The 20,852-nt window shown below is 38.6% G+C and overlaps 1 protein-coding gene across 1 annotated transcript in view; it reads left to right on the top strand.

Annotated features, from left to right (window-relative positions):
- Positions 1-20,852, top strand: part of EPHA4 (EPH receptor A4) — a 204,694-nt gene that overhangs the window by 54,910 nt on the left and 128,932 nt on the right. The window contains exon 4 of the mRNA XM_070753287.1: positions 16,562-16,717. Within this exon, the coding sequence (XP_070609388.1) occupies positions 16,562-16,717 (156 nt within the window). The remainder of the gene's footprint in view (positions 1-16,561; positions 16,718-20,852) is intronic.

Here is a 20,852-nt window from a genome sequence, read left to right as displayed (position 1 = left end):
CCAAATTCAGAGGTTATAAAGGGCTGCAAGTAGTTGTAAGACCTTAGAGCATTTTTACAGCATATTGTTTGTGAAAGCCACTTTGTTAAACAACATCCCTAGTGTCACTGCTTCTAATTTCCATATCAGATATACTCTGTCAACAAATAAATCCTGTGGCTGTTGACTGATGTCCTTGCTGAACTGTAAAGAGATTATGACTGCAGGAGACAGATCTTAGTGAAGGGAAGAATAAATGCACATCTCCCATTGTTCTCCGTCTATAGAAACTTTTAAATAGCTGTTACCTAAAGGACATAGTTTCAATTTTCTCTAGGCATTAACATTCTTAGGTACTCCAGTAACCAAGACTTGAGGCTTTGATTCCTGGCATAAACTTTTGTCATCACTACAATCCTGGGTGATAAACAGGCATGGTTGGGGAAGTTTATGGACACATTCATTTTGAAATCTCTTACAATCTCTTTTTCCGATAATAGGAACAGAGGTTTTTGAAAACATACTATTGCCTAGGAATATTCTCGGATGGGCAGTGCCAAGCCATGTTATATTTCCATGTTATATATCTGGGCCCAGGTTTTAGTATTTCCAATTTATAAATGTATTTGCCAAATCTAAAAGGAAGCCATGAGATTAATTTGGTGTATGATTGAAGTATTGGGCTAAAGATTGAGCTACTATTTCTCAGTCTTAGGAAAGAAGTAGTACTTAATTCCAACCCACTTTAGTAGGCTTGCCAAGAAAACTGCAGGATCTATCCATACTATCTCCAGAAGTTATTAGTGACTCAAACATATATATAAACATCAACAAAAAAGAACCCATAATACTATTCATAATCATGATTACTATCCATTTGCCAAACCATGGTTAATTGATAGTTGCTGGTCTGTGAGGCCATTTTAAATACAGAATCTTCATGGTATAGTTTTGATGAGATCATCAATAATTGTGCAAATGCCACCATAAATACTAAAGATATAATTATGTGCCAGTCTACCTTAGATTAAATTAATCACCCCTGAATAAAATCTACTCTGAATACTTGCTTGAATATAAAGCCAGAATACAAATTGAATATATAAATAATAAATAAACTGCCATAGGGTGGTGCTTTTAATCAGCCACACTTGAAAAGGCTGGGGAATTGACCTACTAGAATTTGTGATCATTTGTTTCTTTAGAAACGAGGAGGAGGAAGAAGAAAGGATAAACACAAAAGCTGTTAGAATGAATTTTGTTTTCAAATCTTCTATAGATGAAATATTTATCCTTGTTAACCTTTTATTTGCTATAAAAGCTAATACAATGTACCATAAAAGTTGGAATTGTTATAGCAGGCTTTCCTATGCCCCCCTTCATTTATATGACTTTCTATAATTTTTTAATTATTATTATTATTATTTATTACATTTGTATGCCACCCCTCTCTGAGGACTCAGAGCGGCATGTAAAATACCTAAGAAATTAAACCATGTAAGCCACAGTCTTGCAGTAAAAGAGGCCTGGGAGCAGATTTTGTTTTGTATGAGGTACCTGTTCAGATATTTTGGAATAAAAATTCTGATAAGGCTGACAATTTGTTTCCCAATTTGCAGAGCAGTGCTAAAACACACAACAGTACATTTGTGCTGCCATTTGGTGTGTAGGACTGAACTACTGTATACCTCTCTTTTGGTCATATTGCATGAAACTGCTGCAAGTTGTATTCAGCAACCGGTATCACACATTCTCTACTCCTAACTTAGGTACAATATACAGTACAGTATTTATTAAATGTAGAAAACATAGTTATTTCTAGCACAAACAGTATTTTCTCCTTTATTACATTAAGGTGAGAGTAAAAGAAAGCTTGAACTCAAGATTTTCAGGAGTCAAAGGCACTCCTGTAGCCTTTGTTCATCAGCTGTATATCAAAAGAATGACTCTAGTGACAAGTAGATTGTTGCAAGAGATGGAAACTATTTCATGCTTGGTAACTGATTGCAGTACATCTTCTAATTTCTCTTCTTCTTCTTTTTTTACTACAACAGCATTATTATAGAATCACAAAAGTATGTGCAGTATACCGTATTTTTCGCTCTATAAGACGCACCTGCTGATAAGACGCACCTAGATTTTAGAGGAGGAAAATAGAAAAAAAATATTTTGAGCCAAAAAGGGGAGAGGAAGAGAGGAAGGAGTGAAAGAAGGGAGTGAGGGAGGGAAGAAGGGAGGAAGGAAAAGGAAAGCAAGAAATGGAGGGAGGAAAGAAAGAAAGAAAGGGGGAAGGGACAGGAACAGAGGAAGGAAGCAAGGAAACTTATGAAAGGGGAGAGTAAGAGAGGAAGGACTGAAGGGAGGAAGGGAAGAAGGTAGGAAGGAGAAAGAAAAGAAGAAATAGAGGAAGGGAAGGTAAAAGAGAGAAAGAAAAAGAGCAAGAAAGAAAGCAAGAAAGAGAGAAAGAAAGAAAATGAAAGAGAAATAAAAATAGAGAGGGGGAATGAAAGAAATGGAATGAGGGAAGGAAGGAGAGAAAGAAAGCAAGAGAAAGAAAAAAGAATGAAAGAGCAAGAGAGCAAGAGAGAAAAAGAAAGAAGGAAAGAAAGAAAGAAAGAAAGGCAACTTCAAAGAAAGGCTCACTGAGCATCTCTCACTCTCTCTCTCTTTCTATCCCTCTTTCTTTCTCTTCCTTTCTCTCTCTCCTCTTTCTTTATCTCCTCTCTCTCCCTCCCTCTCTCTTTCTCTCCCCCCTCTCTCCCCCTTTCCCTCTCTCTTTCTCTCTCTCTTGCTATCTCTCCCCCCTCTCCCCCTCTCTCCCCCCTCTCCCTCTCTCTTTCTCTCTCTCCCTCTCTTGCTATCTCTCCCCCCTCTCCCACTCTCTTTCTCCCTCTCCCTCTCTTTCTCTCTCTCCCCCTCTCTCTTTCTCTCTCTCTCCCCCTCTTTCTCTCTCTTCTTCTCACTTTCTCTCTCTTGTTTCCTTTCTGTCTGGGCAGATGGCTGCCTTCTGCCTTGGGGCGCGATTCGCCCCCTCTCCTCCGCCGCCGCCGCCTTCTGCCTTGGGGCGCGATCCGCCCCCTCTCCTCCTCCGCCGCTTCCTGCCTTGGGCGAGCAATCCCGGAGTCCGGGACTGTGTGGCTTTGCGCCATGAAGAGGAAACGGCTCCGGCAGCAGGGAAAAGTCGGCCGTTTTCTCTTCATGGCGTAAAGCCACCCTGTCCCGGACTCCCGGATTGCTCACCCAAGGCAGGGGGCGGCGGAGGAGGAGAGGGGGCGAATCGCGCCCCAAGGCAGAAGGCGGCGGCGGAGGAGGAGAGGGGGCGAATCGCGCCCCAAGGCAGAAGGCAGCGACGTTGGAGAGGGGGCAGATTGCGCCCCAAGGCAGGAGGAGGCAGCGGAGGAGAGGAGGCAGATCGCGCCCCAACGCAGGAGGTGGCAGAGGAGGCGGATCGGGCGGGCAATAGGGCAGCGTGGAGAAGCCAGGGGCGCATTTGGCCGGAGGCACCGTGGGGAGGCAGGGGCGGCTGCGGCTCCCTTTACTCCTATTGCCACACCTCCCCGCCCCCGCCCACCTCCCCGCGGGCTGGCAGGGGGATGGGGAGCACGCGCCCGTGGAAAAGGGCGCTCGGGTGTATTTGGGGGTGTACGCCTGCTCACGGGCGTAGCTTACGGGGAACGGTGGGCCAGGCAGCAGCTAGCCAGCCAGCCGGCGGGATGGCGCTTCCGAATTCGCAGCCTCCCCCCCCCTCCCTGCCTGCATCTTCGCTCCATAAGACGAGGCTGATTTTTCATCCTACTTTGGGAGGAAAAAAACTGCGTCTTATGGAGCGAAAAATACGGTACTTCAGAAGTGGGCTGCTGCACGGATGGTCTGGTGCACAGTCCCAGTTGGAAAAATGGAGATGCACACACATCTCTGTGTTTTTCAACACATACACGCATGTGCCCCTGTGAGATTCAGCTTTTGTGCAAGCTCAGGAAGTGAAATTTTATGCGAAGATACTCACGTATGTGAGTTTTTTGGCTTTTTTGCTTCCGCGCATACCCGGAAACAAAGAAACCACTGAAAATTGGTGAAATCTCACACGTGCAAGCGCCATTGCATAAGATTTCACTTCTTGCACATGTGCAAAAGCTGCATATCATGCCAGTGTGTGCGCACGCACCTGTCTTCTGTAGCATACCAGTAGCACACCAGACGGGCAGCCCTTCGCTGATATAGTTATTCCCACATACAGTTCTTTCATAACACTTCTACAAGATATTGTATGTTACATCATAAAGGCATTTGGAAAAAGGAAGTGTCACTAATTTGTATGAAGTAGTTATAAGGTAGAATTGTGATAAAATAGTTTCAGATAGCTCAAAGTCATTTGCATTTACCACATGGGGAGATGGAAATAATGACAACAGCAAAGCTTTGTTCTTGCATGCTGTTTTCAGATGTTTTGAATGCTTTTGCGGGTATTATGTTGTTTTGTTATGTTTAGCCCAATTTTGAGTTTGAGCTATGTGTAGAGAACATGCTACAAACAGCTCCAAATTCTGTCTCTGGCATTTGCATGTTTTTCTGGCAAAGATTTCTGTCTGAAATCTTTTGAGCCACTGCCAACACGAATCCCAGCGGCCGGTTAGGTCCCACAGAGTTGGTCTTCTCCGGGTCCCGTCGACTAAACAATGTTGTCTGGCAGGACCCAGGGGAAGAGCCTTCTCTGTGGTGGCTCCGACCCTCTGGAATCAACTCCCCCCAGAGATTAGGACTGCCCGCACCCTCCTTGCCTTTCGTAAACTCCTTAAAACCCACCTCTGTCGTCAGGCTTGGGGGAACTGAGACATCTCCCCCTGCCTATGTAACTTTATGCATGATATGACTGTGTGTATGTATTTTATCTGTTGTGAGCCGCCCCTAGCCTACGGAGAGGGGCGGCATACAAATCTAAATAATAATAATAATAATAATAATAATAATAATAATAATAATAATAATAATAATAATAATAATAATAAAGACCATGACTAAGTATCAAAATGGTCAAACAACTGGCAACTTTAAATCTCAAGCAATAAATGCTTTATCTTATACATTGTCAAAATGAATCAGAACACAAAATACAAATTTGGAAGACATGTTATAGAGTGAATCCTTTATAGGGTTCACTCTGTCAAAGACCTTGGAGTGCTCATATCTAATGACCTAAGTGCCAGAACCCATTGTAACAACATTGCCAAAAAGACACTAAGGTTTAATAATCCAATCCTGCATAGCTTCTTCTCTGGCAATATTAATATACTAACCAGATCATACAAAACATTTGCTAGACCTATTCTTGAATACAGCTCACCTGTCTGGAACCCACACTGCATAATAGATATCAATACAATTGAGAGCGTTCAAAAATATTTCACAAGAAGAGTCCTCCACTCCTCTGCTCGCAACAGAATACCTTATTCCACCAGACTTGAAATTTTGGGCTTAGATAACCTAGAATTTTGTTGCCTTTTATCTGACCTAAATGTAGTTCACAAAATCATTTACCACAATGTCCTTTCTTCGGCTTCAACTGCAACAAGAGCACATAATCAATTCGAACTTAATTTAAACTGCTTCAACTCGGCTGCAAAAAATACAACTTCAGTAACAGAGTAATCAATGCCTGGAATGAAACTACCTGACTCTGTGGTTTCTTCCCCAAACCCCCAAAATGTTAACCTTAGATTATCTACAGTCGACCTCGCCCCATTTCTAAGAAGCGTGCATAAGTGCACCATTGTGCTTATCGTCCCTGTCCTACTGCCTAATTTTCCTATACTTACTTTGCTAATGTTTATGTTTATACCAATACCTATTACTTATACCTGCTTGATAAATAAATAAAATAAATAAAAATAAATAAAATAAATAAGTGAGCCTCAGTTTGGACCAATGGTCTGCCTTGATATAAAATATTTGCCTGTGCTCTTTGATCTGCAGTAGCTTTTAATGCTTTCTCCCTGCTTTACTCTCTCACTGATTGAGTAAGGAAGCTTACAAGCAAGGATTAGGATTTGTTTATGTAAAGAGTCAGATAATTAGTAATCTTAAGGGGGGGAAAGTCTTTGCAATTGGCTACTTTCTAATCTTCACTAAATTCGGATGTTATTGGCACTGGCTGTTGGACTTCTGCTCATTTCTATACTTTATATGCATAAAAGCAGAGTTACTTATATGTTCTTAATTTCATTTTTATGTGCATGGTGGTATCTATTTGTTATTTATTGGAACAAATGTATATGTCAATGTTTTGATACAAGTAATTTTAATAATTATTAGAAGACAGGAAATTTGCTTCGAATTGCCATTCCTCTTTTCCCCTTTTTATATCTTGCAATTTGAACTAAAATTCAGTTGAAAATCCATGGGAAATATGAATAAAGGAAACAATTATAATGGACTAGAGTATACAATCTGGAAAGGAAAGATAGGGGAACATTTTACGTATCAATTTATCCTACTTTAAATTGTCTTCAAAAGGTTTTATGTTAGTTACACAGTTAAAAAGCACGTCAGCAGATAATATCAATAAATACCACGTTAAAGAATGACAAAAATTCCAGAATATTCCTGGACTAAATGTAATATAACATTATCAGGAAACCTGTATAGTATTTAAAAGTTGCTTGCATTTAAAAGTTAGTAATGATGGTGCCAGATAAATGTTCCTAGGAAGAACATTTCAGAGCTAGCAGGTGATGTTAAGCATGAAAAAGATGTCCCCTGCATATTTCAGAACAAATTAAACAAGGACTTAAAACAGTTTGGATCAGCAACTTGAGTAGACTCCATTAAAATATCTGTTATTATACCCAGAATGCATATAAAACATATTTGGAAAATGTACACCCAATTTTAAAAAAAAAATATGTTTATGTATTCTGTGAGTACATGTATATTATTGATAGAAACGTAGCATTGGATTATGATTAAGGTGCTAGACTAGGATTAGACAGACTCGGATTTTAATACTCCGTTGGGCACAGAATACAACTTAATGACTGATTTAACAATTGCTCTTTTTCAGGTCGTCGAAATTTTTGTTAAATCCCAAACCTTCCATACGTTATATGTGTGAGCCGCCCCGAGTCTACGGAGAGGGGCGGCTTACAAATCTAATAAATAATAATAATAATAATAATATTACTAACATGTATTGGATCAGCATGCTCTACATTACAGTCCATAAATGAAGAAGCTGTCATGCTCCTGATATATGCTGATAATATAATATGTCACATGTGCTTAGCATATATGTATTTAGAAAATATATTAGGGAATGTTTCTAAGGTCAGTTACATATATTTTATATTCATAGATACAGTATTGATAAATCCTGAAGAAATTTTACTGTGTAACAAACTAAGGTAGTTTTACCAACTTTAAAAATTGCAAATGTTGAAAATGTGTTTTGCAAAAAATTTAAATATTAACAATATTGAAAACATTGATATACAGTGTTTTCTCGCTTTTCGCGGGGGATGCATTCCAAGACAGCCCGTGAAAGTTGAATTTCCGCGAAGTAGAGATGCGGAAGTAAATACACTATTTTTGGCTATGAACAGTATCACAAGCCATCCCTTAACACTTTAAATCCCTAAATTACAATTTCCCATTCCCTTAGCAACCATTCAGATTATTACTCACCATGTTTATTTATTAAAGTTTATTAAAAAAAATATTTACTAAAGGCAGACGAAAGTTTGGCGATGACATATGACGTCATCGGGTGGGAAAAACCGTGGTATAGGGAAAAAACCCGCAAAGTATTTTTTAATTAATATTTTTGAAAAACCGTGGTATAGACTCTCCGCGAAGTTTGAACCCGCGAAAATCGAGGGAACACTTATTCATCATGAAACATATTTTATACATTTAAATTTTGAAGATACCATCAGAATGGGGTCACTGGAAAATCCTGATTCGTAGCTTCTTTATGTTTAATTATTTCCTATATTATTACTTCTTTGCTCTCAGACATCTCTCATGGGTGAACACCAAAGGGGATGGTCACAACCAAATAACTGACCACCACTCACTCCTTTAGAAGTGTCTTTAATATTATACATATATAAAACAAATTAAGCTTTTTTCCCCCAGCTAGGCTAACTATACAGTATCAGCATTCTTGACTGACTGGATTTTCTAGTCACTCCCAAAATTATTCTTATTGTATGTTTGTATGTTTACATTGCCATTGAATCCCTTATACATATTTGTGTTTCATTTAAAAGATAAGGAAAATCTTCCTGTTATCCTTTCTACATAATGACCGGTTCCAGCTCACCACTCAGTGTAATATTTATCAGATATAAACTCTGGCATTTTTTCCCCTATGTCACTGGAAAAGCTTCACTGATCTAGTTTTTAAAAGTGCCAATTTAACAATGTCATCATAGATTGCCCCTAGTTGCTTGAATAAAGTGAGAAATGATGCCCTGAGATTTTTTTTAATGGTTAGCTTTCTGAAATTTGCTAGCTGACTCATTTCCTGAATCTTAACAGCTTTCTGTAAAAGCAATTAAATTTCCCAAGTCAGATGAAGCCTATAATAAGCATAGCAGCAGCTTGAGCAGTCTGAAATAGGAAAGCTAGTACAGATATTATTCTTCACTCAGCATCACTTGCTGCTGACACCAGTATTAAATGTTACTCAATTGAATGAAAAAAAAGTGTAAATTGGAGCAATAGTAGAAGGTCAGTGCACCTGAAGTAGAACCTAAGCATATTTAGCATAATTTTTAGCATTCTTTAATATTACAAATGCAAAATCTTACTTTTCTCCTCTTTGCTAAGGAATGTATTACTGAACAGTTTTGTGGGTGTGGGTGTTATTTTCAGTGACTATCCCTTCAGTATTGTTTCATAGTAATCTTACCATAAATGTTCTGATCCTGATACTTGTGCTACTTTCATTTTTTTTGTGTGAAAAATGTGAAAATCTGTATAGTAGCCTTGTTTGGCTACTATATTTTCTCTTTCTTTCTTCATTAAAATATGAGTGAAACAGAAAAAGACAAGGCAGGATCTTAAAACCAGCGAGCGAATGAAGCTTAATCCCAACCTATAAAGCCCTTCATGGCACCAGACCAGATTACCTCAGGGACCGCCTTCTGCTGCACGAATCCCAGTGACCACAGAGTGGATCTTCTCTGGGTCCCGTCAACTAAGCAATGTCGGCTGGCGGGACCCAGGGGAAGAGCCTTCTCTGTGGTGGCCCCGGCCCTCTGGAACCAACTCCCCCCAGAGATTAGAACTGCCCCCACCCTCCTTGCCTTTCGTAAACAACTTAAAACCCACCTCTGCCGCCAGGCATGGGGGAATTGAGATCCTCTTTCCCCCTAGGCCTTTACAATTCTATGCATGGTATGTATGTATGTTTGGTTTTTGTATTAATAGATTTTTAATCATTTCTAATACCAAATTACTATTGTACACTGTTTTATTGTCGCTGTTAGCCGCCCCGAGTCTCCGGAGAGGAGCGGCATACAAATCCACTAAATAAATAAACAAATAAACAAACAAACAAACAAATAAATCTCCCCAACCTCAAGGTGTGTTTTATACTCCAGTGCGTCTTATACTCCAAACAATATGGTATATTCTACCTGTGAACTAGGAAATAAAAGACACGGAATTCAAGATGACATGAAGGATAGTGAAAGAAAATCCTGCAATTTTGTTTGAAGTAGAGATTAGTGGCTTTTTAGTCAAAAGAGCCTGGCCTGGGGTGCCTTGTCAAAAAAAAAACCTGATGAGTTTTTGGATTCAAAATTGCTGTATATTTGCTGAGGGAGGTCATGGTGCAGCGAAACAAATAATTGAGTTGTATAATTAACACCAGTAAATTTGTTGAGAGCCAAAAGAAAGAAAGAAAATCCCCTGAAGTATGAAGGGTCTGTCTGCTTGGGGGTGGCAGATGTGAGTTTATTATAATTTGATAATCTGTTAAAAGGATAAAACAGGTACTACTGATATTGTAAAAATAAAAAATGATCAAATTAAAATTCAGCAAGACAGCTACATTCTTTTTGACAGTTATGTGTTTTGTGTATGGCATTTTAAAAACAAACACATAGACCTTTTGGGGACAATGTCCCTTTCATTTTACATGGAGGGAGCGAACCGGCAGTGAAGTAAATTGGAACCCACTCCTGTTCTCTATCTTCATGTAAATACATTTCCCTTTATAATAATATATCAGTTCCAAACATGCCATAGTGATAGTCATCTTTTAAATGCTGGTATATTTGTGATCTCTTTAAAAAAGACATATGTTTACTGCTAGCTTTCTCCAGTTACAAATTCTCTGTAACATTTGTTTTTTAATTACTTTGCCTTAATTGTGTACTATTGTTTTTATGACTGTTTAATCCCTGTGTGATAATATATCCCAATCTCTAATGTCCAAATGCCATAGCTTACTTTCTTAGAATCATCAGGAAAATATATTCTTATATGATTTCCATATTCTACTTTGGCTCAAGAGACCCATATTGTCACATAGCATCAATCTGTGTATAACTATATTTGAACTGAAGCCATTATGTTGATATGTGACTGCCCCAAGAGGCAACAGAATTCCAACAACTGCCCTACAGTATAGCCTAGAGTAAAGTGCATTAATTGTTTTATCGGGGAAAAAGATCTCTGTGTAATAAAATTATATACTGGAAGAGATCAGGCAGCCTGCACAGGTGTTAGGGTTTTGTTTTTCTCTGATTCAGTACTTCCATTATGAAATCCTGAAGACAATGATATTTCCACAATAACCTTGTCATGTCAGTGTGTGATCTGAATAAAAAAAAATCCCCCCCCTTGGCCCCGTTCAATCTCTGTGTCTTTCAAACAGAAAGAACTAATTAAGGCAAGGCTAAGGGAATTGAATTCAAAGTTTGCATTGCTCATGTGACCTAATCTTTTTACAATGGCATCTTTTGCAATCCGTATAAGAATACATCTTTCTGTGAGCCATGTAAGGATGCCATTCACACACTGTCTTCTCCAGAAAATCCTCCCAACAAAGAATGGAGGATTGTCCTGAATGTTCAATAAAGATTGGGATCTATGCAGCTTGGCTTTTTTATCACTTTGTTAACATGCGAAAATACTGTATAATAACTTAAGTTTGTTTAATTTAAAAGTCCTTAGCTGTTTTTCTAGGTCAGAAAAAGAGAAGGAGCGGGATCTTTCAAGAATAAGATTAAATTGTGGCATAAAAGTCTGTTAAGATGTAAAGATATGTTGAATTAATGTAGTGGATTAGCAAATAGAGTAAGATGCCAAGAACTGGGATTCATGAATAAAGAAAATGAAGATATTGTGCATTTGGTGTTGTGATTTTCTACAGCTGAAATAAAACTGCTGCATGGGAGATAGAGAGAGACAGACGGAGGAGGGGGGAGAGAGACAGTGTGTGTGTGTGTGTTTCAGAGAGTTTTCTTGGGTTCTAAAAAATTAATGAACTGGGATTAATATATAGGAAAAAGCAAATGCTTTCCAAAGAATAGGTATGTGAGTTCTCTCGAGCCAGAAAAGGATAATGCTGGACCCAGCCCTTTCAAAACACTTGGACTGAAATAAAGCAGGCAAAGCTCCAAAGTGACTTAAGGGCTCTTGTCACAGATGAGCTTGAATGTGTTTCTGCTTAAATTAGTCTATAATGTGCATGAAAAACCTACGATTGGTAAAATGTAGATTCTGTTAAAAATTGGCTTTGTTCCATTTTTCTTTTTTGAATTAAAATGATCTGCATGTATCATAATACGAGAGAAGCAGAAAAAAAGCACATTTCAGTTCATAAGTGAAAATGGATACATTTCTTGCACTATTTTTCTTCAGATCTTTTCAAGCATATTAAGTGCAAGGAAGATGTTTTGAGGAAAGAGTAAAAAGTTAGTAAACGGGGCTCAGATTGCTAGTATTTCCATCCTTAAATTATTTTCCTTCCAGATTTCTTCTTTGGTTTCTGTCATTTTGTTTAATTTGAGAATCAAACTGTCTATATGGAAATGTCATACTGCAGACTTCAAAACCACAATGTGCAAATGTAGAAAATACATTTTTGGTCTGAATATATGACTTCTAGAATGTTAATATATGCTGTCACTTCAGTTACATATTTCTGTTAAAAAAAACTACCAATACCAGCTGCACTATTTCAAACTTTGGAAAAACCAGTTCTGAAAAAATATATAATATTATAATATAATATTTCTGGAGGGAAAGTACAGCAATAAATTTTGTTTTCCAAGGGAATCATTAGGTACATAAAGATACTGTAGTCATTTGATGTGGTCAGGTGGATTTGATATGAATTTGAATTCCATGATGGATAGCATTTTCTGTTTAATTTCACAAATCTCACAATATTTATTCTATCTTACATCCAGGGGTGGGCTACTGTCCGGACGGGGGGGCGATGCAGTGGGGTAGTGAAAATGGAGCTCTACCTCAGAACACCGAATTTGCATTGAAAGATGTTGAAAGAAAATGCAGGACATCCTGCATAAGCCACGCCCACAGTGTGGTAGTAAAAAATTTGGTAGCCCTTCACTGCTTACATCTATCTATATCTTACATTTACTAGACTACGCCTTATGTTTACTATACATTATGTCCATAATATGACCCATTTTGATTCTGTATGTAACTTTATTTTGCCTTATGTGTATTTCTCAGATACATTTAGTTGCCCACTATCGGAAACAATTCATGTTCAACTGGAGACATTTTATGTTTTTCTGTGCACTTGGATAAGAAATGGGATGCTGACAACATTAGCTTCTGCAAATGTTAACAATTAGCCAAAATTCATCAAAGGCTCAAAATAAATTATTCAGTTTTTGAAAAATAAAAAAAATAATGCAAAACTAATAGTCAAGAGAGAATAGAAGTCAAAATATATAGAAAAATGGCACATAGATGTAATATATAAAACAGAGCATAATTTAATAATTATTTTATATATAATCTACTTTGCTTAAATGATTATAAGAAAATAAGGAGGGGTGGGCAGTGAGGGAAGATCTTTCAGATCAACTCCAAAGGATGCTGGGTGGGCGGGGGGAAGGGTGGCCTCTACAGCCCCCGGGAATTACCAAGGGGAGGCGGCCGGTCACTCTGGTGTCCCTCCATCTTTCCTTCCTTCCTTCTTTCCCTCTCCCCTTTCCTTCCTCCCTCCCCCTTCCTCCCTGCCTCTCCCCACCCTGTCCTTCCTTCCTTAGAGCAGCTGAAGCAGCTGAAACTTCAATAGGTTCTTCCCCACTGCAGATCCTGAGGTGCCACGAACCCCCTCTCCCCCTCCATGGAGGAAGGTGAATCCCTTGCCGATATCCCCTACTGCTCAAACTCCTCCCGCACAGGGAAGGAGGCACCGATTCGCTGGATGATGGTTTAATATGATCAGTCAAATGCAACAATAAATTCCATCCTTCCACCTGCTGCCTTCCCTTCCCAAAAGATCCAATTCTTTTGATTGACAGGAGGTAAGCGGGGAGAGCTCCGCAGAGAGGAGGCAGCAGCGGGGGGGGGGTCTTCTCGCCATCAGAGGTGGGCAGCAGGCAGGATGGGGTGGAATGTAGTTCCATCGGCAGAAATGAAGATGGGTGCACAGCTCCAGCTGATGGGTGGCTGTCACTTCCTGGATTACTGGTCTCGGCTCTCCTTTTTTGCCCTGCTGCTGCTCCTGCATCTGCACTCCTTGCTTTTTTCTTCTTTCCTCCTTCCTGGCCTCAGACGAGCTTCCCTCTCTCCTGCCCGGCTCCCCTCCAGCCTCACGCGGCCACCTTCTGCCTGAGGTGCAAGCAGAAGGCATGGCTGGAAGTGGCGCTGGCAGTATTTATGCTTCTGGCAGCACCCGTTCGCCTAGCTACCCAGCCTGAGGTGGGGGGGGGGGTGACCCAGGAAGGAGAGCACGGGAAACACGAAGCAAATTGTAACCCCAACAAGCGACACTGGTAAGGTTGTAATCAAGGACTTAGCAGTTCACATGAACAATGATGATCATTCAAGCCACTCCCACCTGAACACGTGGCTGGCAAGCCACTCCTACCCAGTCACATGACCATTAAGCCATACCCACAAAGTAAGCCACACCCACAGTGTGGCAGTAAAAATTTTGGCTGCCCATTACTGCTCCCCATGTAGGAAAGAAGACAGCTGGGCATTCTCGGAAGAAACGGCTGAGGCGAAGCTCTCGTCGGCTAACCTGGGCTGCACAGGGGAGGTGGCTGGAGGCCGCTCCCTTGCCCTGCCAACCCATCCTGGCAGCGGGGACTCCCAGGCAACCTTGGCATGGCTTTTGGAGCTGGCATGGTGGGTTCCATTGGCCGAGGGTGGGGGGAGAGACAGGCAAGGCAACTGGGTGGGAAGGCAGTGGCTCCGGGCTCTCCTGCTTGTCCAGGAGCCAAAGGTTCCACCCTTCCCCCCCGGCTTTCCCCACCCCGCGGGCTTCTGGCAGGAGGGGGCAGCGCGTGATGGATGGCCAGGGCTCCCATGGACATACTTTGGCAGCAAGATGGGGGTAGTCCCCTCTTGCCTACTGCTTCTTCGGCTTGCCGCTTTTTTTTTAAGCCTTAAAATTTTGAATTTTCCTAATGAGTTTGCACGCATTATTCGCTATTACATTGATTCCTATGGGAAAAATGGCTTCTGCTTACAAACGTTTCTACTTAAGAACCTGGTCAAGGAACTAATTAAGTTTGTAACTAGAGGTACCGCTGTATAAGGTATTATATTTTCTACAGTCCTTTTGTGAAAGAAAGAGATATAAGAGCCTCCACTGAATGATTACAAAGTAAAAAGAAAAAAATCCGTATATGTTTGATAATAAGCTTGATTTTGTGCTGGAAACTATGTATTGTTTTTTATTCTATGCTGGAGAAAACAATAAAAAAGTTTATGAGAAAAAAATATAAAACAGAAACAAAAATACAAAATAAAATACAAATACAAATAATAACTCAACTTCTTTACAGCAGATATAAATTAAACTTGAATCCAACTCTTGCTCTACAACTACAATGTAACATCCATTTTTGAATAATCTATAAATATTTTAATACTCAAATTCATATGAATATTTCATATTTTCTATTTTATGCAAAAAGTCCAAAAGATGCTTCAAATTGATGTTAAATTTTGCCAATGTCTTTTGACAATTTTTTAAAGTTAATATATGTATCAGTCCAATGATTTTTAGCTTTTATCTAAAAAAATACCTTATGACCAAAATTCACCTGCAATTTGAGCCCTATTTAATTATGTAATAACTAAAGCAAGAAGACATCTTAAATCTCTAGTGTCTGTTTTATAAGTTACCTTAACCTAATGAAAATCAAAGTAAACAAAGACAATATATATATTTATGGATGTTGCGCCAAACTTTGTGAAGTTGGGCTTCTTGAAGAGATGTCATAAATGGCTTTGTTAATAAAGTTGAAATGACTTGCTCCTTTATAAATGTTGCAAAGGAGTGCTGAGAAAATTTTGGAATCAAATCCCTAGAGAGGAATTTAAAGTTTCAATTGGTAGTGAAATTTACTTAATGTAAAACCATTAAGAGAAGATATGATAAGATGAGAAACTGATAGCAAGAAAACCTAAAGTATACATTGCTTGTTACAGAAGCACAATTGATTAAGACAAGTTAAGTCAGGAGAGGCAACATTGGTACATTAGGGATTGGTGTGACCCCAGATTCTTCCCTTGAGGTCTGACATTTATTTGTTTATTATACAATTTATGGCTGCCTATCTCATATAATGACTCTAGGTGATATTTGTTTTTTTTAAAAAAAATAATGTGAAATGAGAATGTTTCAGAACAAAAGCACTAGCCTATAGCTTAATGTTGATTTTCAGGAATACCTTTGAGTTCAATGAGGCCCCATCTTGGGAGGCAACTTACTTTATATTCAAAGGATATGAGTAACTGACTTACCCATTGTTTGGTATATGGCAACTCTTTCATGACAGCCATTTCCTAGTCATGCCTATCACATTTAGTCAAAGTTCAAGAGATGTCTTTGATTGAAAAAGGTCATTGATACCTGGACCAGATGGTAAAATTAAGAACACTAAAGTGAGTTATAAATATTGGCAAACATCCACTCTTCTTTTGATCTTTGTCATTAATAAAAATCTCCCAGGTAGCCTTCTCTGTTTTGAATGGCTTTTAGTGTTGCATACTTTTCTATCTTTAATTTCTGCTTAATCAATTGCTTCAAGTACACATTTGTGGGCCACTATTAAAAACATTTTCTTAAAGTATCTTCATTCTATGCAAGGAATGAAATGAGTTTTTTTTCCGCCCACCAGATTTGTACACATATAAGATTATAGGTGTAATTGTAAGCTTGCTTGTTAAAAAAGCTTTCATTGGATTTAAAATTCTCTCTCCCAGTTGCTTGCAATCAAGAACAGGATAACTAGTTCATTACTTGAGTGCTAATTATTCATTTCCTGGATGTCCATGGATATTTTCATATGAATAAATAAAAGAACCATTTATTAGCCAACTAATCTTTCTTTTCCCCCTTTCTCTCTTTAAGCTTGTAAGATTGGATACCACAAAGCCTTCTCAACAGATGTTGCCTGTTCCAAGTGCCCACCTCACAGTTTCTCCATCTGGGAAGGTTCTACTTCTTGCACCTGCGATCCAGGCTTTTTCCGAGCAGAAAATGATGCTGCCTCCATGCCCTGCACTCGTAAGTCAGATGCCTTCATTTATTAAATTTCCTCTCTTTCTTTTTCTGCTGTTTCAATAATTTATACACGGAACACTCCCCAGAGATGAACATCTTCCTATGAACGATGTCTTGTTGGTGACAGGAACATTCAGTAACAATTCCCTTTTAAACGAGTCAACACAGCATGTCAGCACCAGGTTCTCTCTCATGGCACACATCACAAAATGAAGTTTGCAATTAAATTACAATATGTAGGTCAATAGTGAGAACAGGAACTCCAGCACTTCCCTCCACATTTTTTATGACTCTGAAACCTGTACTGTACAAGTGCCTCAAAGCTGCATAATGAGGAGCAATTGTAGGCTTGCAGATCTTAACTTGAAACAGAAAATGGTGATGGTAGGGGGAGATACTTGGAAAAAACAGTCCTGTAAATGTGTTGATTTGTAGTAGCTCTAAATTGGTTTTTGTCTGGCTGCTTAATCTGTCTAATGGGTAAAGTTAACACACTGTTTTAACATAAGAGCTGATTCACTCAGTTACTTTTACACAGTAAAGTTGCTGCCTGTAGGGCAGGGGTACCTGAACAAGAACTATATGAATTACATCCCAAAGACTACTCCCAAAACAGGTGAAGCTAGAAGTAAGAGACCAAGCCAATAGAATAAATTAGTATGGCAAATAGACTAATTATTCTTATGTAATAATTATGTTAATTTCTTAGCATAGTCACAATTAAAGTTTAGTGGCAATCTTTGGATGTGCCACAAGCCTAAATAATTTAGGGATACCAGGAAGGGCAGCTCATTATTGTTAACCTCTTTCTAGAATTAAAAAGATTATTATTTGCAATGAGCTGTCTAAAAGTCTGAAGAAGGTTAGTGAAGAATAAATGTTTTTAATAAACAAAGTCTTTGTGGATAGTTCTGGTAAATGTTTACCACCACCACCATCACTCCCTGCACTGGATCAGGAATCATATTATGCAGTTTGCAAAGTATCCTTTTGACTCTTATGGCTAGACTATAGTTTTCATCTGTTTACCATTTCAGAATCACCGAGAACTGTAGCATCAGTTTTTAACAGTTATCATTTTAAGTTGTTTTAAAGGCTGAAAAAAAAGATGACTTAGGTGCTAAATGTGGTTTAGTTTCTTGCTTGCTGATGGTGTCAACAGAAGAGATAAGGGGGAAGATAATGACAAATGTATGGCAATCATATCATGCAAATGATGCAAATTACATAGTTGTGTGAGACATCTGGATGCAGGTATGCAATGGCAGAAATTTTATGATGCTCTGATTGAATTGAGTTATTCTATTGGTGACAATATTGTAATTTGCAAATATCATTGTTGTCTTCTGATCAGGGGCTTCAAAAAATCAACATACTGTATTTAATTAGAGGTATTTATTTATTTATTTATTTAGTTAAGTACGTATTGGTAGTATACAAATATATAACAATGTTTATATACTTAATACTAGTAAGAGAGAAACATTAGGACAGGGGATAGAAGGCATGCTGGTGTACTTATGCGCGCCTATTACTGGCCTCTTAGGAATTGGGTGAGGTCAACAGTGGATAGTCTAGGGATAAAGTTTTGGGGGTTAGGTGATGATACTACAGAATCAGGTGGTGAATTCCATGCATTAACTACTCGGTTACTAAAGTCATATTTCCTGCAGTTGAGTTTGCAGCAGTTTGTATCTGTTGCTTGTGTATTGTTATGGTTGAGGCTGAAGTAGTCCTTGACAGGAAGGATGTTGTAACAGATGATTTTATGGGCTATGCTTAGGTATAGATAAAAAGCCCTTATTTACTATCTATAGGTCACAGGTAGTTATCAATGAAAGCTTTTTCAATTAGGAAGACCTTAGTCCATATCGAGTTTTATACGTCTTAAGCTGCACCTTACATTTGACACAGAGTTTTTGCCTTGTTTTGAACCACTTCAAAAATGCTAAATGAACAAATAATTAAGCTTTGTGTATCAAGAACTATAAAATCATAAATATTTTCCAGAATAGTTTTTTCTTATTGAAAAGGTTAGTAGGTGCTCCTGTATATAAAGTTCCTTTTCTTTCTAGATCAATAGCAAAGAAATTAGCTCTCTAGAAATGGCTGAACAATAGTTCTTTGGTACTCCTATTATATGTTGGCTAACTCTCTGAAAATTCTTCACTAATATCTGGAGTAACAGAAGTTCTCATTCCTGAAGTATACCCTTCCCCTTCTTTCTTTCTTTTTCACAGCCATAAAAGGTCTGTTCACAACAAGATCAGTATCTCTGCTAGAATGAATTAAACCTGATACACATATGCATGTCTTCTTGCCTGATTGCCTTTCTGTCTTTAAAATCTCAGGGAGTAGAGAAAACTTTGAGGATACATGCTGAGTTGCAAGTTGGAAGATTACATCTTAATTTGTCAACAATGCTAGTAGCAAGCAGGAGCAGAGAAGTGGAACTTGGAGCATGCTCATGACACTAGGGCAATGATTTCATTGTCCTTGGACTGCTCAATTTATGAGAAAGAGCACTGATGCTGCAGTTCTGTATAACAAAATTCAGCTCATGTGTTTGTATGAGAAAATTCAGCTGCTTCTTTCATAAAACAGTCAATTTAATTAGTCTGATACTTCCCAAAATGGAAATTGGATGAGGTACTTCTTAGTACTGAGATCAGTACAAAGGTCAAAGTAAGATTGATGTTTAATTAGAACAAATTAAACTGTATTAGCTGTATTAATCCATATTCTTGGATTCTATTTAACTCTGAATATCCTGAATATACTCTAAGCAGAGCTCAAGGGACAAATCCAAACAAGTTTATGTTGTGCAATTCCATCCTGAGCACCTGGGCTTTTTTGTTTGTTTGTATGGTTTTACCTGTTTTTTTATTGATTTTATTGATTCATACATTGTCTTTTCATCTTTAAACTTCTTTCAGAATCCCATAAATTTCAAGCACAAATATTTCTCAGTTTTCTTCTTCCTGTTCAACTCAACTCATTTATTTTTCCTTCATACATTTTGTTTCTGTTTTTCATAGAAACATAGAAACATAGAAGACTGACGGCAGAAAAAGACCTCATGGTCCATCTAGTCTGCCCTTATACTATTTTCTGTATTTTATCTTACAATGGATATATGTTTATCCCAGGCATGTTTAAATTCAGTTACTGTGGATTTATCTACCACGTCTGCTGGAAGTTTGTTCCAAGGATCTACTACTCTTTCAGTAAAATAATATTTTCTCATGTTGCTTTTGATCTTACCCCCAACTAACTTCAGATTGTGTCCCCTTGTTCTTGTGTTCACTTTCCTATTAAAAACACTTCCCTCCTGGACCTTATTTAACCCTTTAATATATTTAAATGTTTCAATCATGTCCACCCTTTTCCTTCTGTCCTCCAGACTATACAGATTGAGTTCATTAAGTCTTTCCTGATACGTTTTATGCTTAAGACCTTCCACCATTCTTGTAGCCCGTCTTTGGACCCGTTCAATTTTTTCAATATCTTTTTGTAGGTGAGGTCTCCAGAACTGAACACAGTATTCCAAATGGGGTCTCACCAGCGCTCTATACAGCGGGATCACAATCTCCCTCTTCCTGCTTGTTATACCTTTAGCTATGCAGCCAAGCATCCTACTTGCTTTCCCTACCGCCTGACTGCACTGCTCACCCATTTTGAGACTGTCAGAAATCACTACCCCTAAATCCTTTTCTTCTGAAGTATTTGCTAACACAGAGCTGCCAATACAATACTCAGATTGAGGATTCCTTTTCCCCAAGTGCATTATTTTATATTTGGAAACATTAAACTGAAGTTTCCATTGCTTTGACCATTTATCTAGTAAAGCTAAATCATTTACCATATTACAGACGCCTCCAGGAATATCAACCCTATTGCACACTTTAGAGTCATCGGCAAATAGGCAAACCTTCCCTACCAAACCTTCCCCTATGTCACTCACAAACATATTAAAAAGAATAGGACCCAGAACAGACCCTTGTGGCACACCGCTTGTAACCTGACTCTGCTCAGAATACTCGCCATTAACAATAACTCTCTGATGTCTACGCTTCAGCCAGCTGCAAATCCATTGAACTATCCAGGGATTAAGTCCAATCTTCACTAATTTATCTAT

This window comes from Erythrolamprus reginae, chromosome 5 (genome assembly GCF_031021105.1).
Source record: "Erythrolamprus reginae isolate rEryReg1 chromosome 5, rEryReg1.hap1, whole genome shotgun sequence".
NCBI lineage: Eukaryota > Metazoa > Chordata > Lepidosauria > Squamata > Dipsadidae > Erythrolamprus > Erythrolamprus reginae.
The sequence above is the reverse complement of the archived record's forward strand: the minus strand, read 5'-3'. Positions and strand labels throughout refer to the sequence as shown.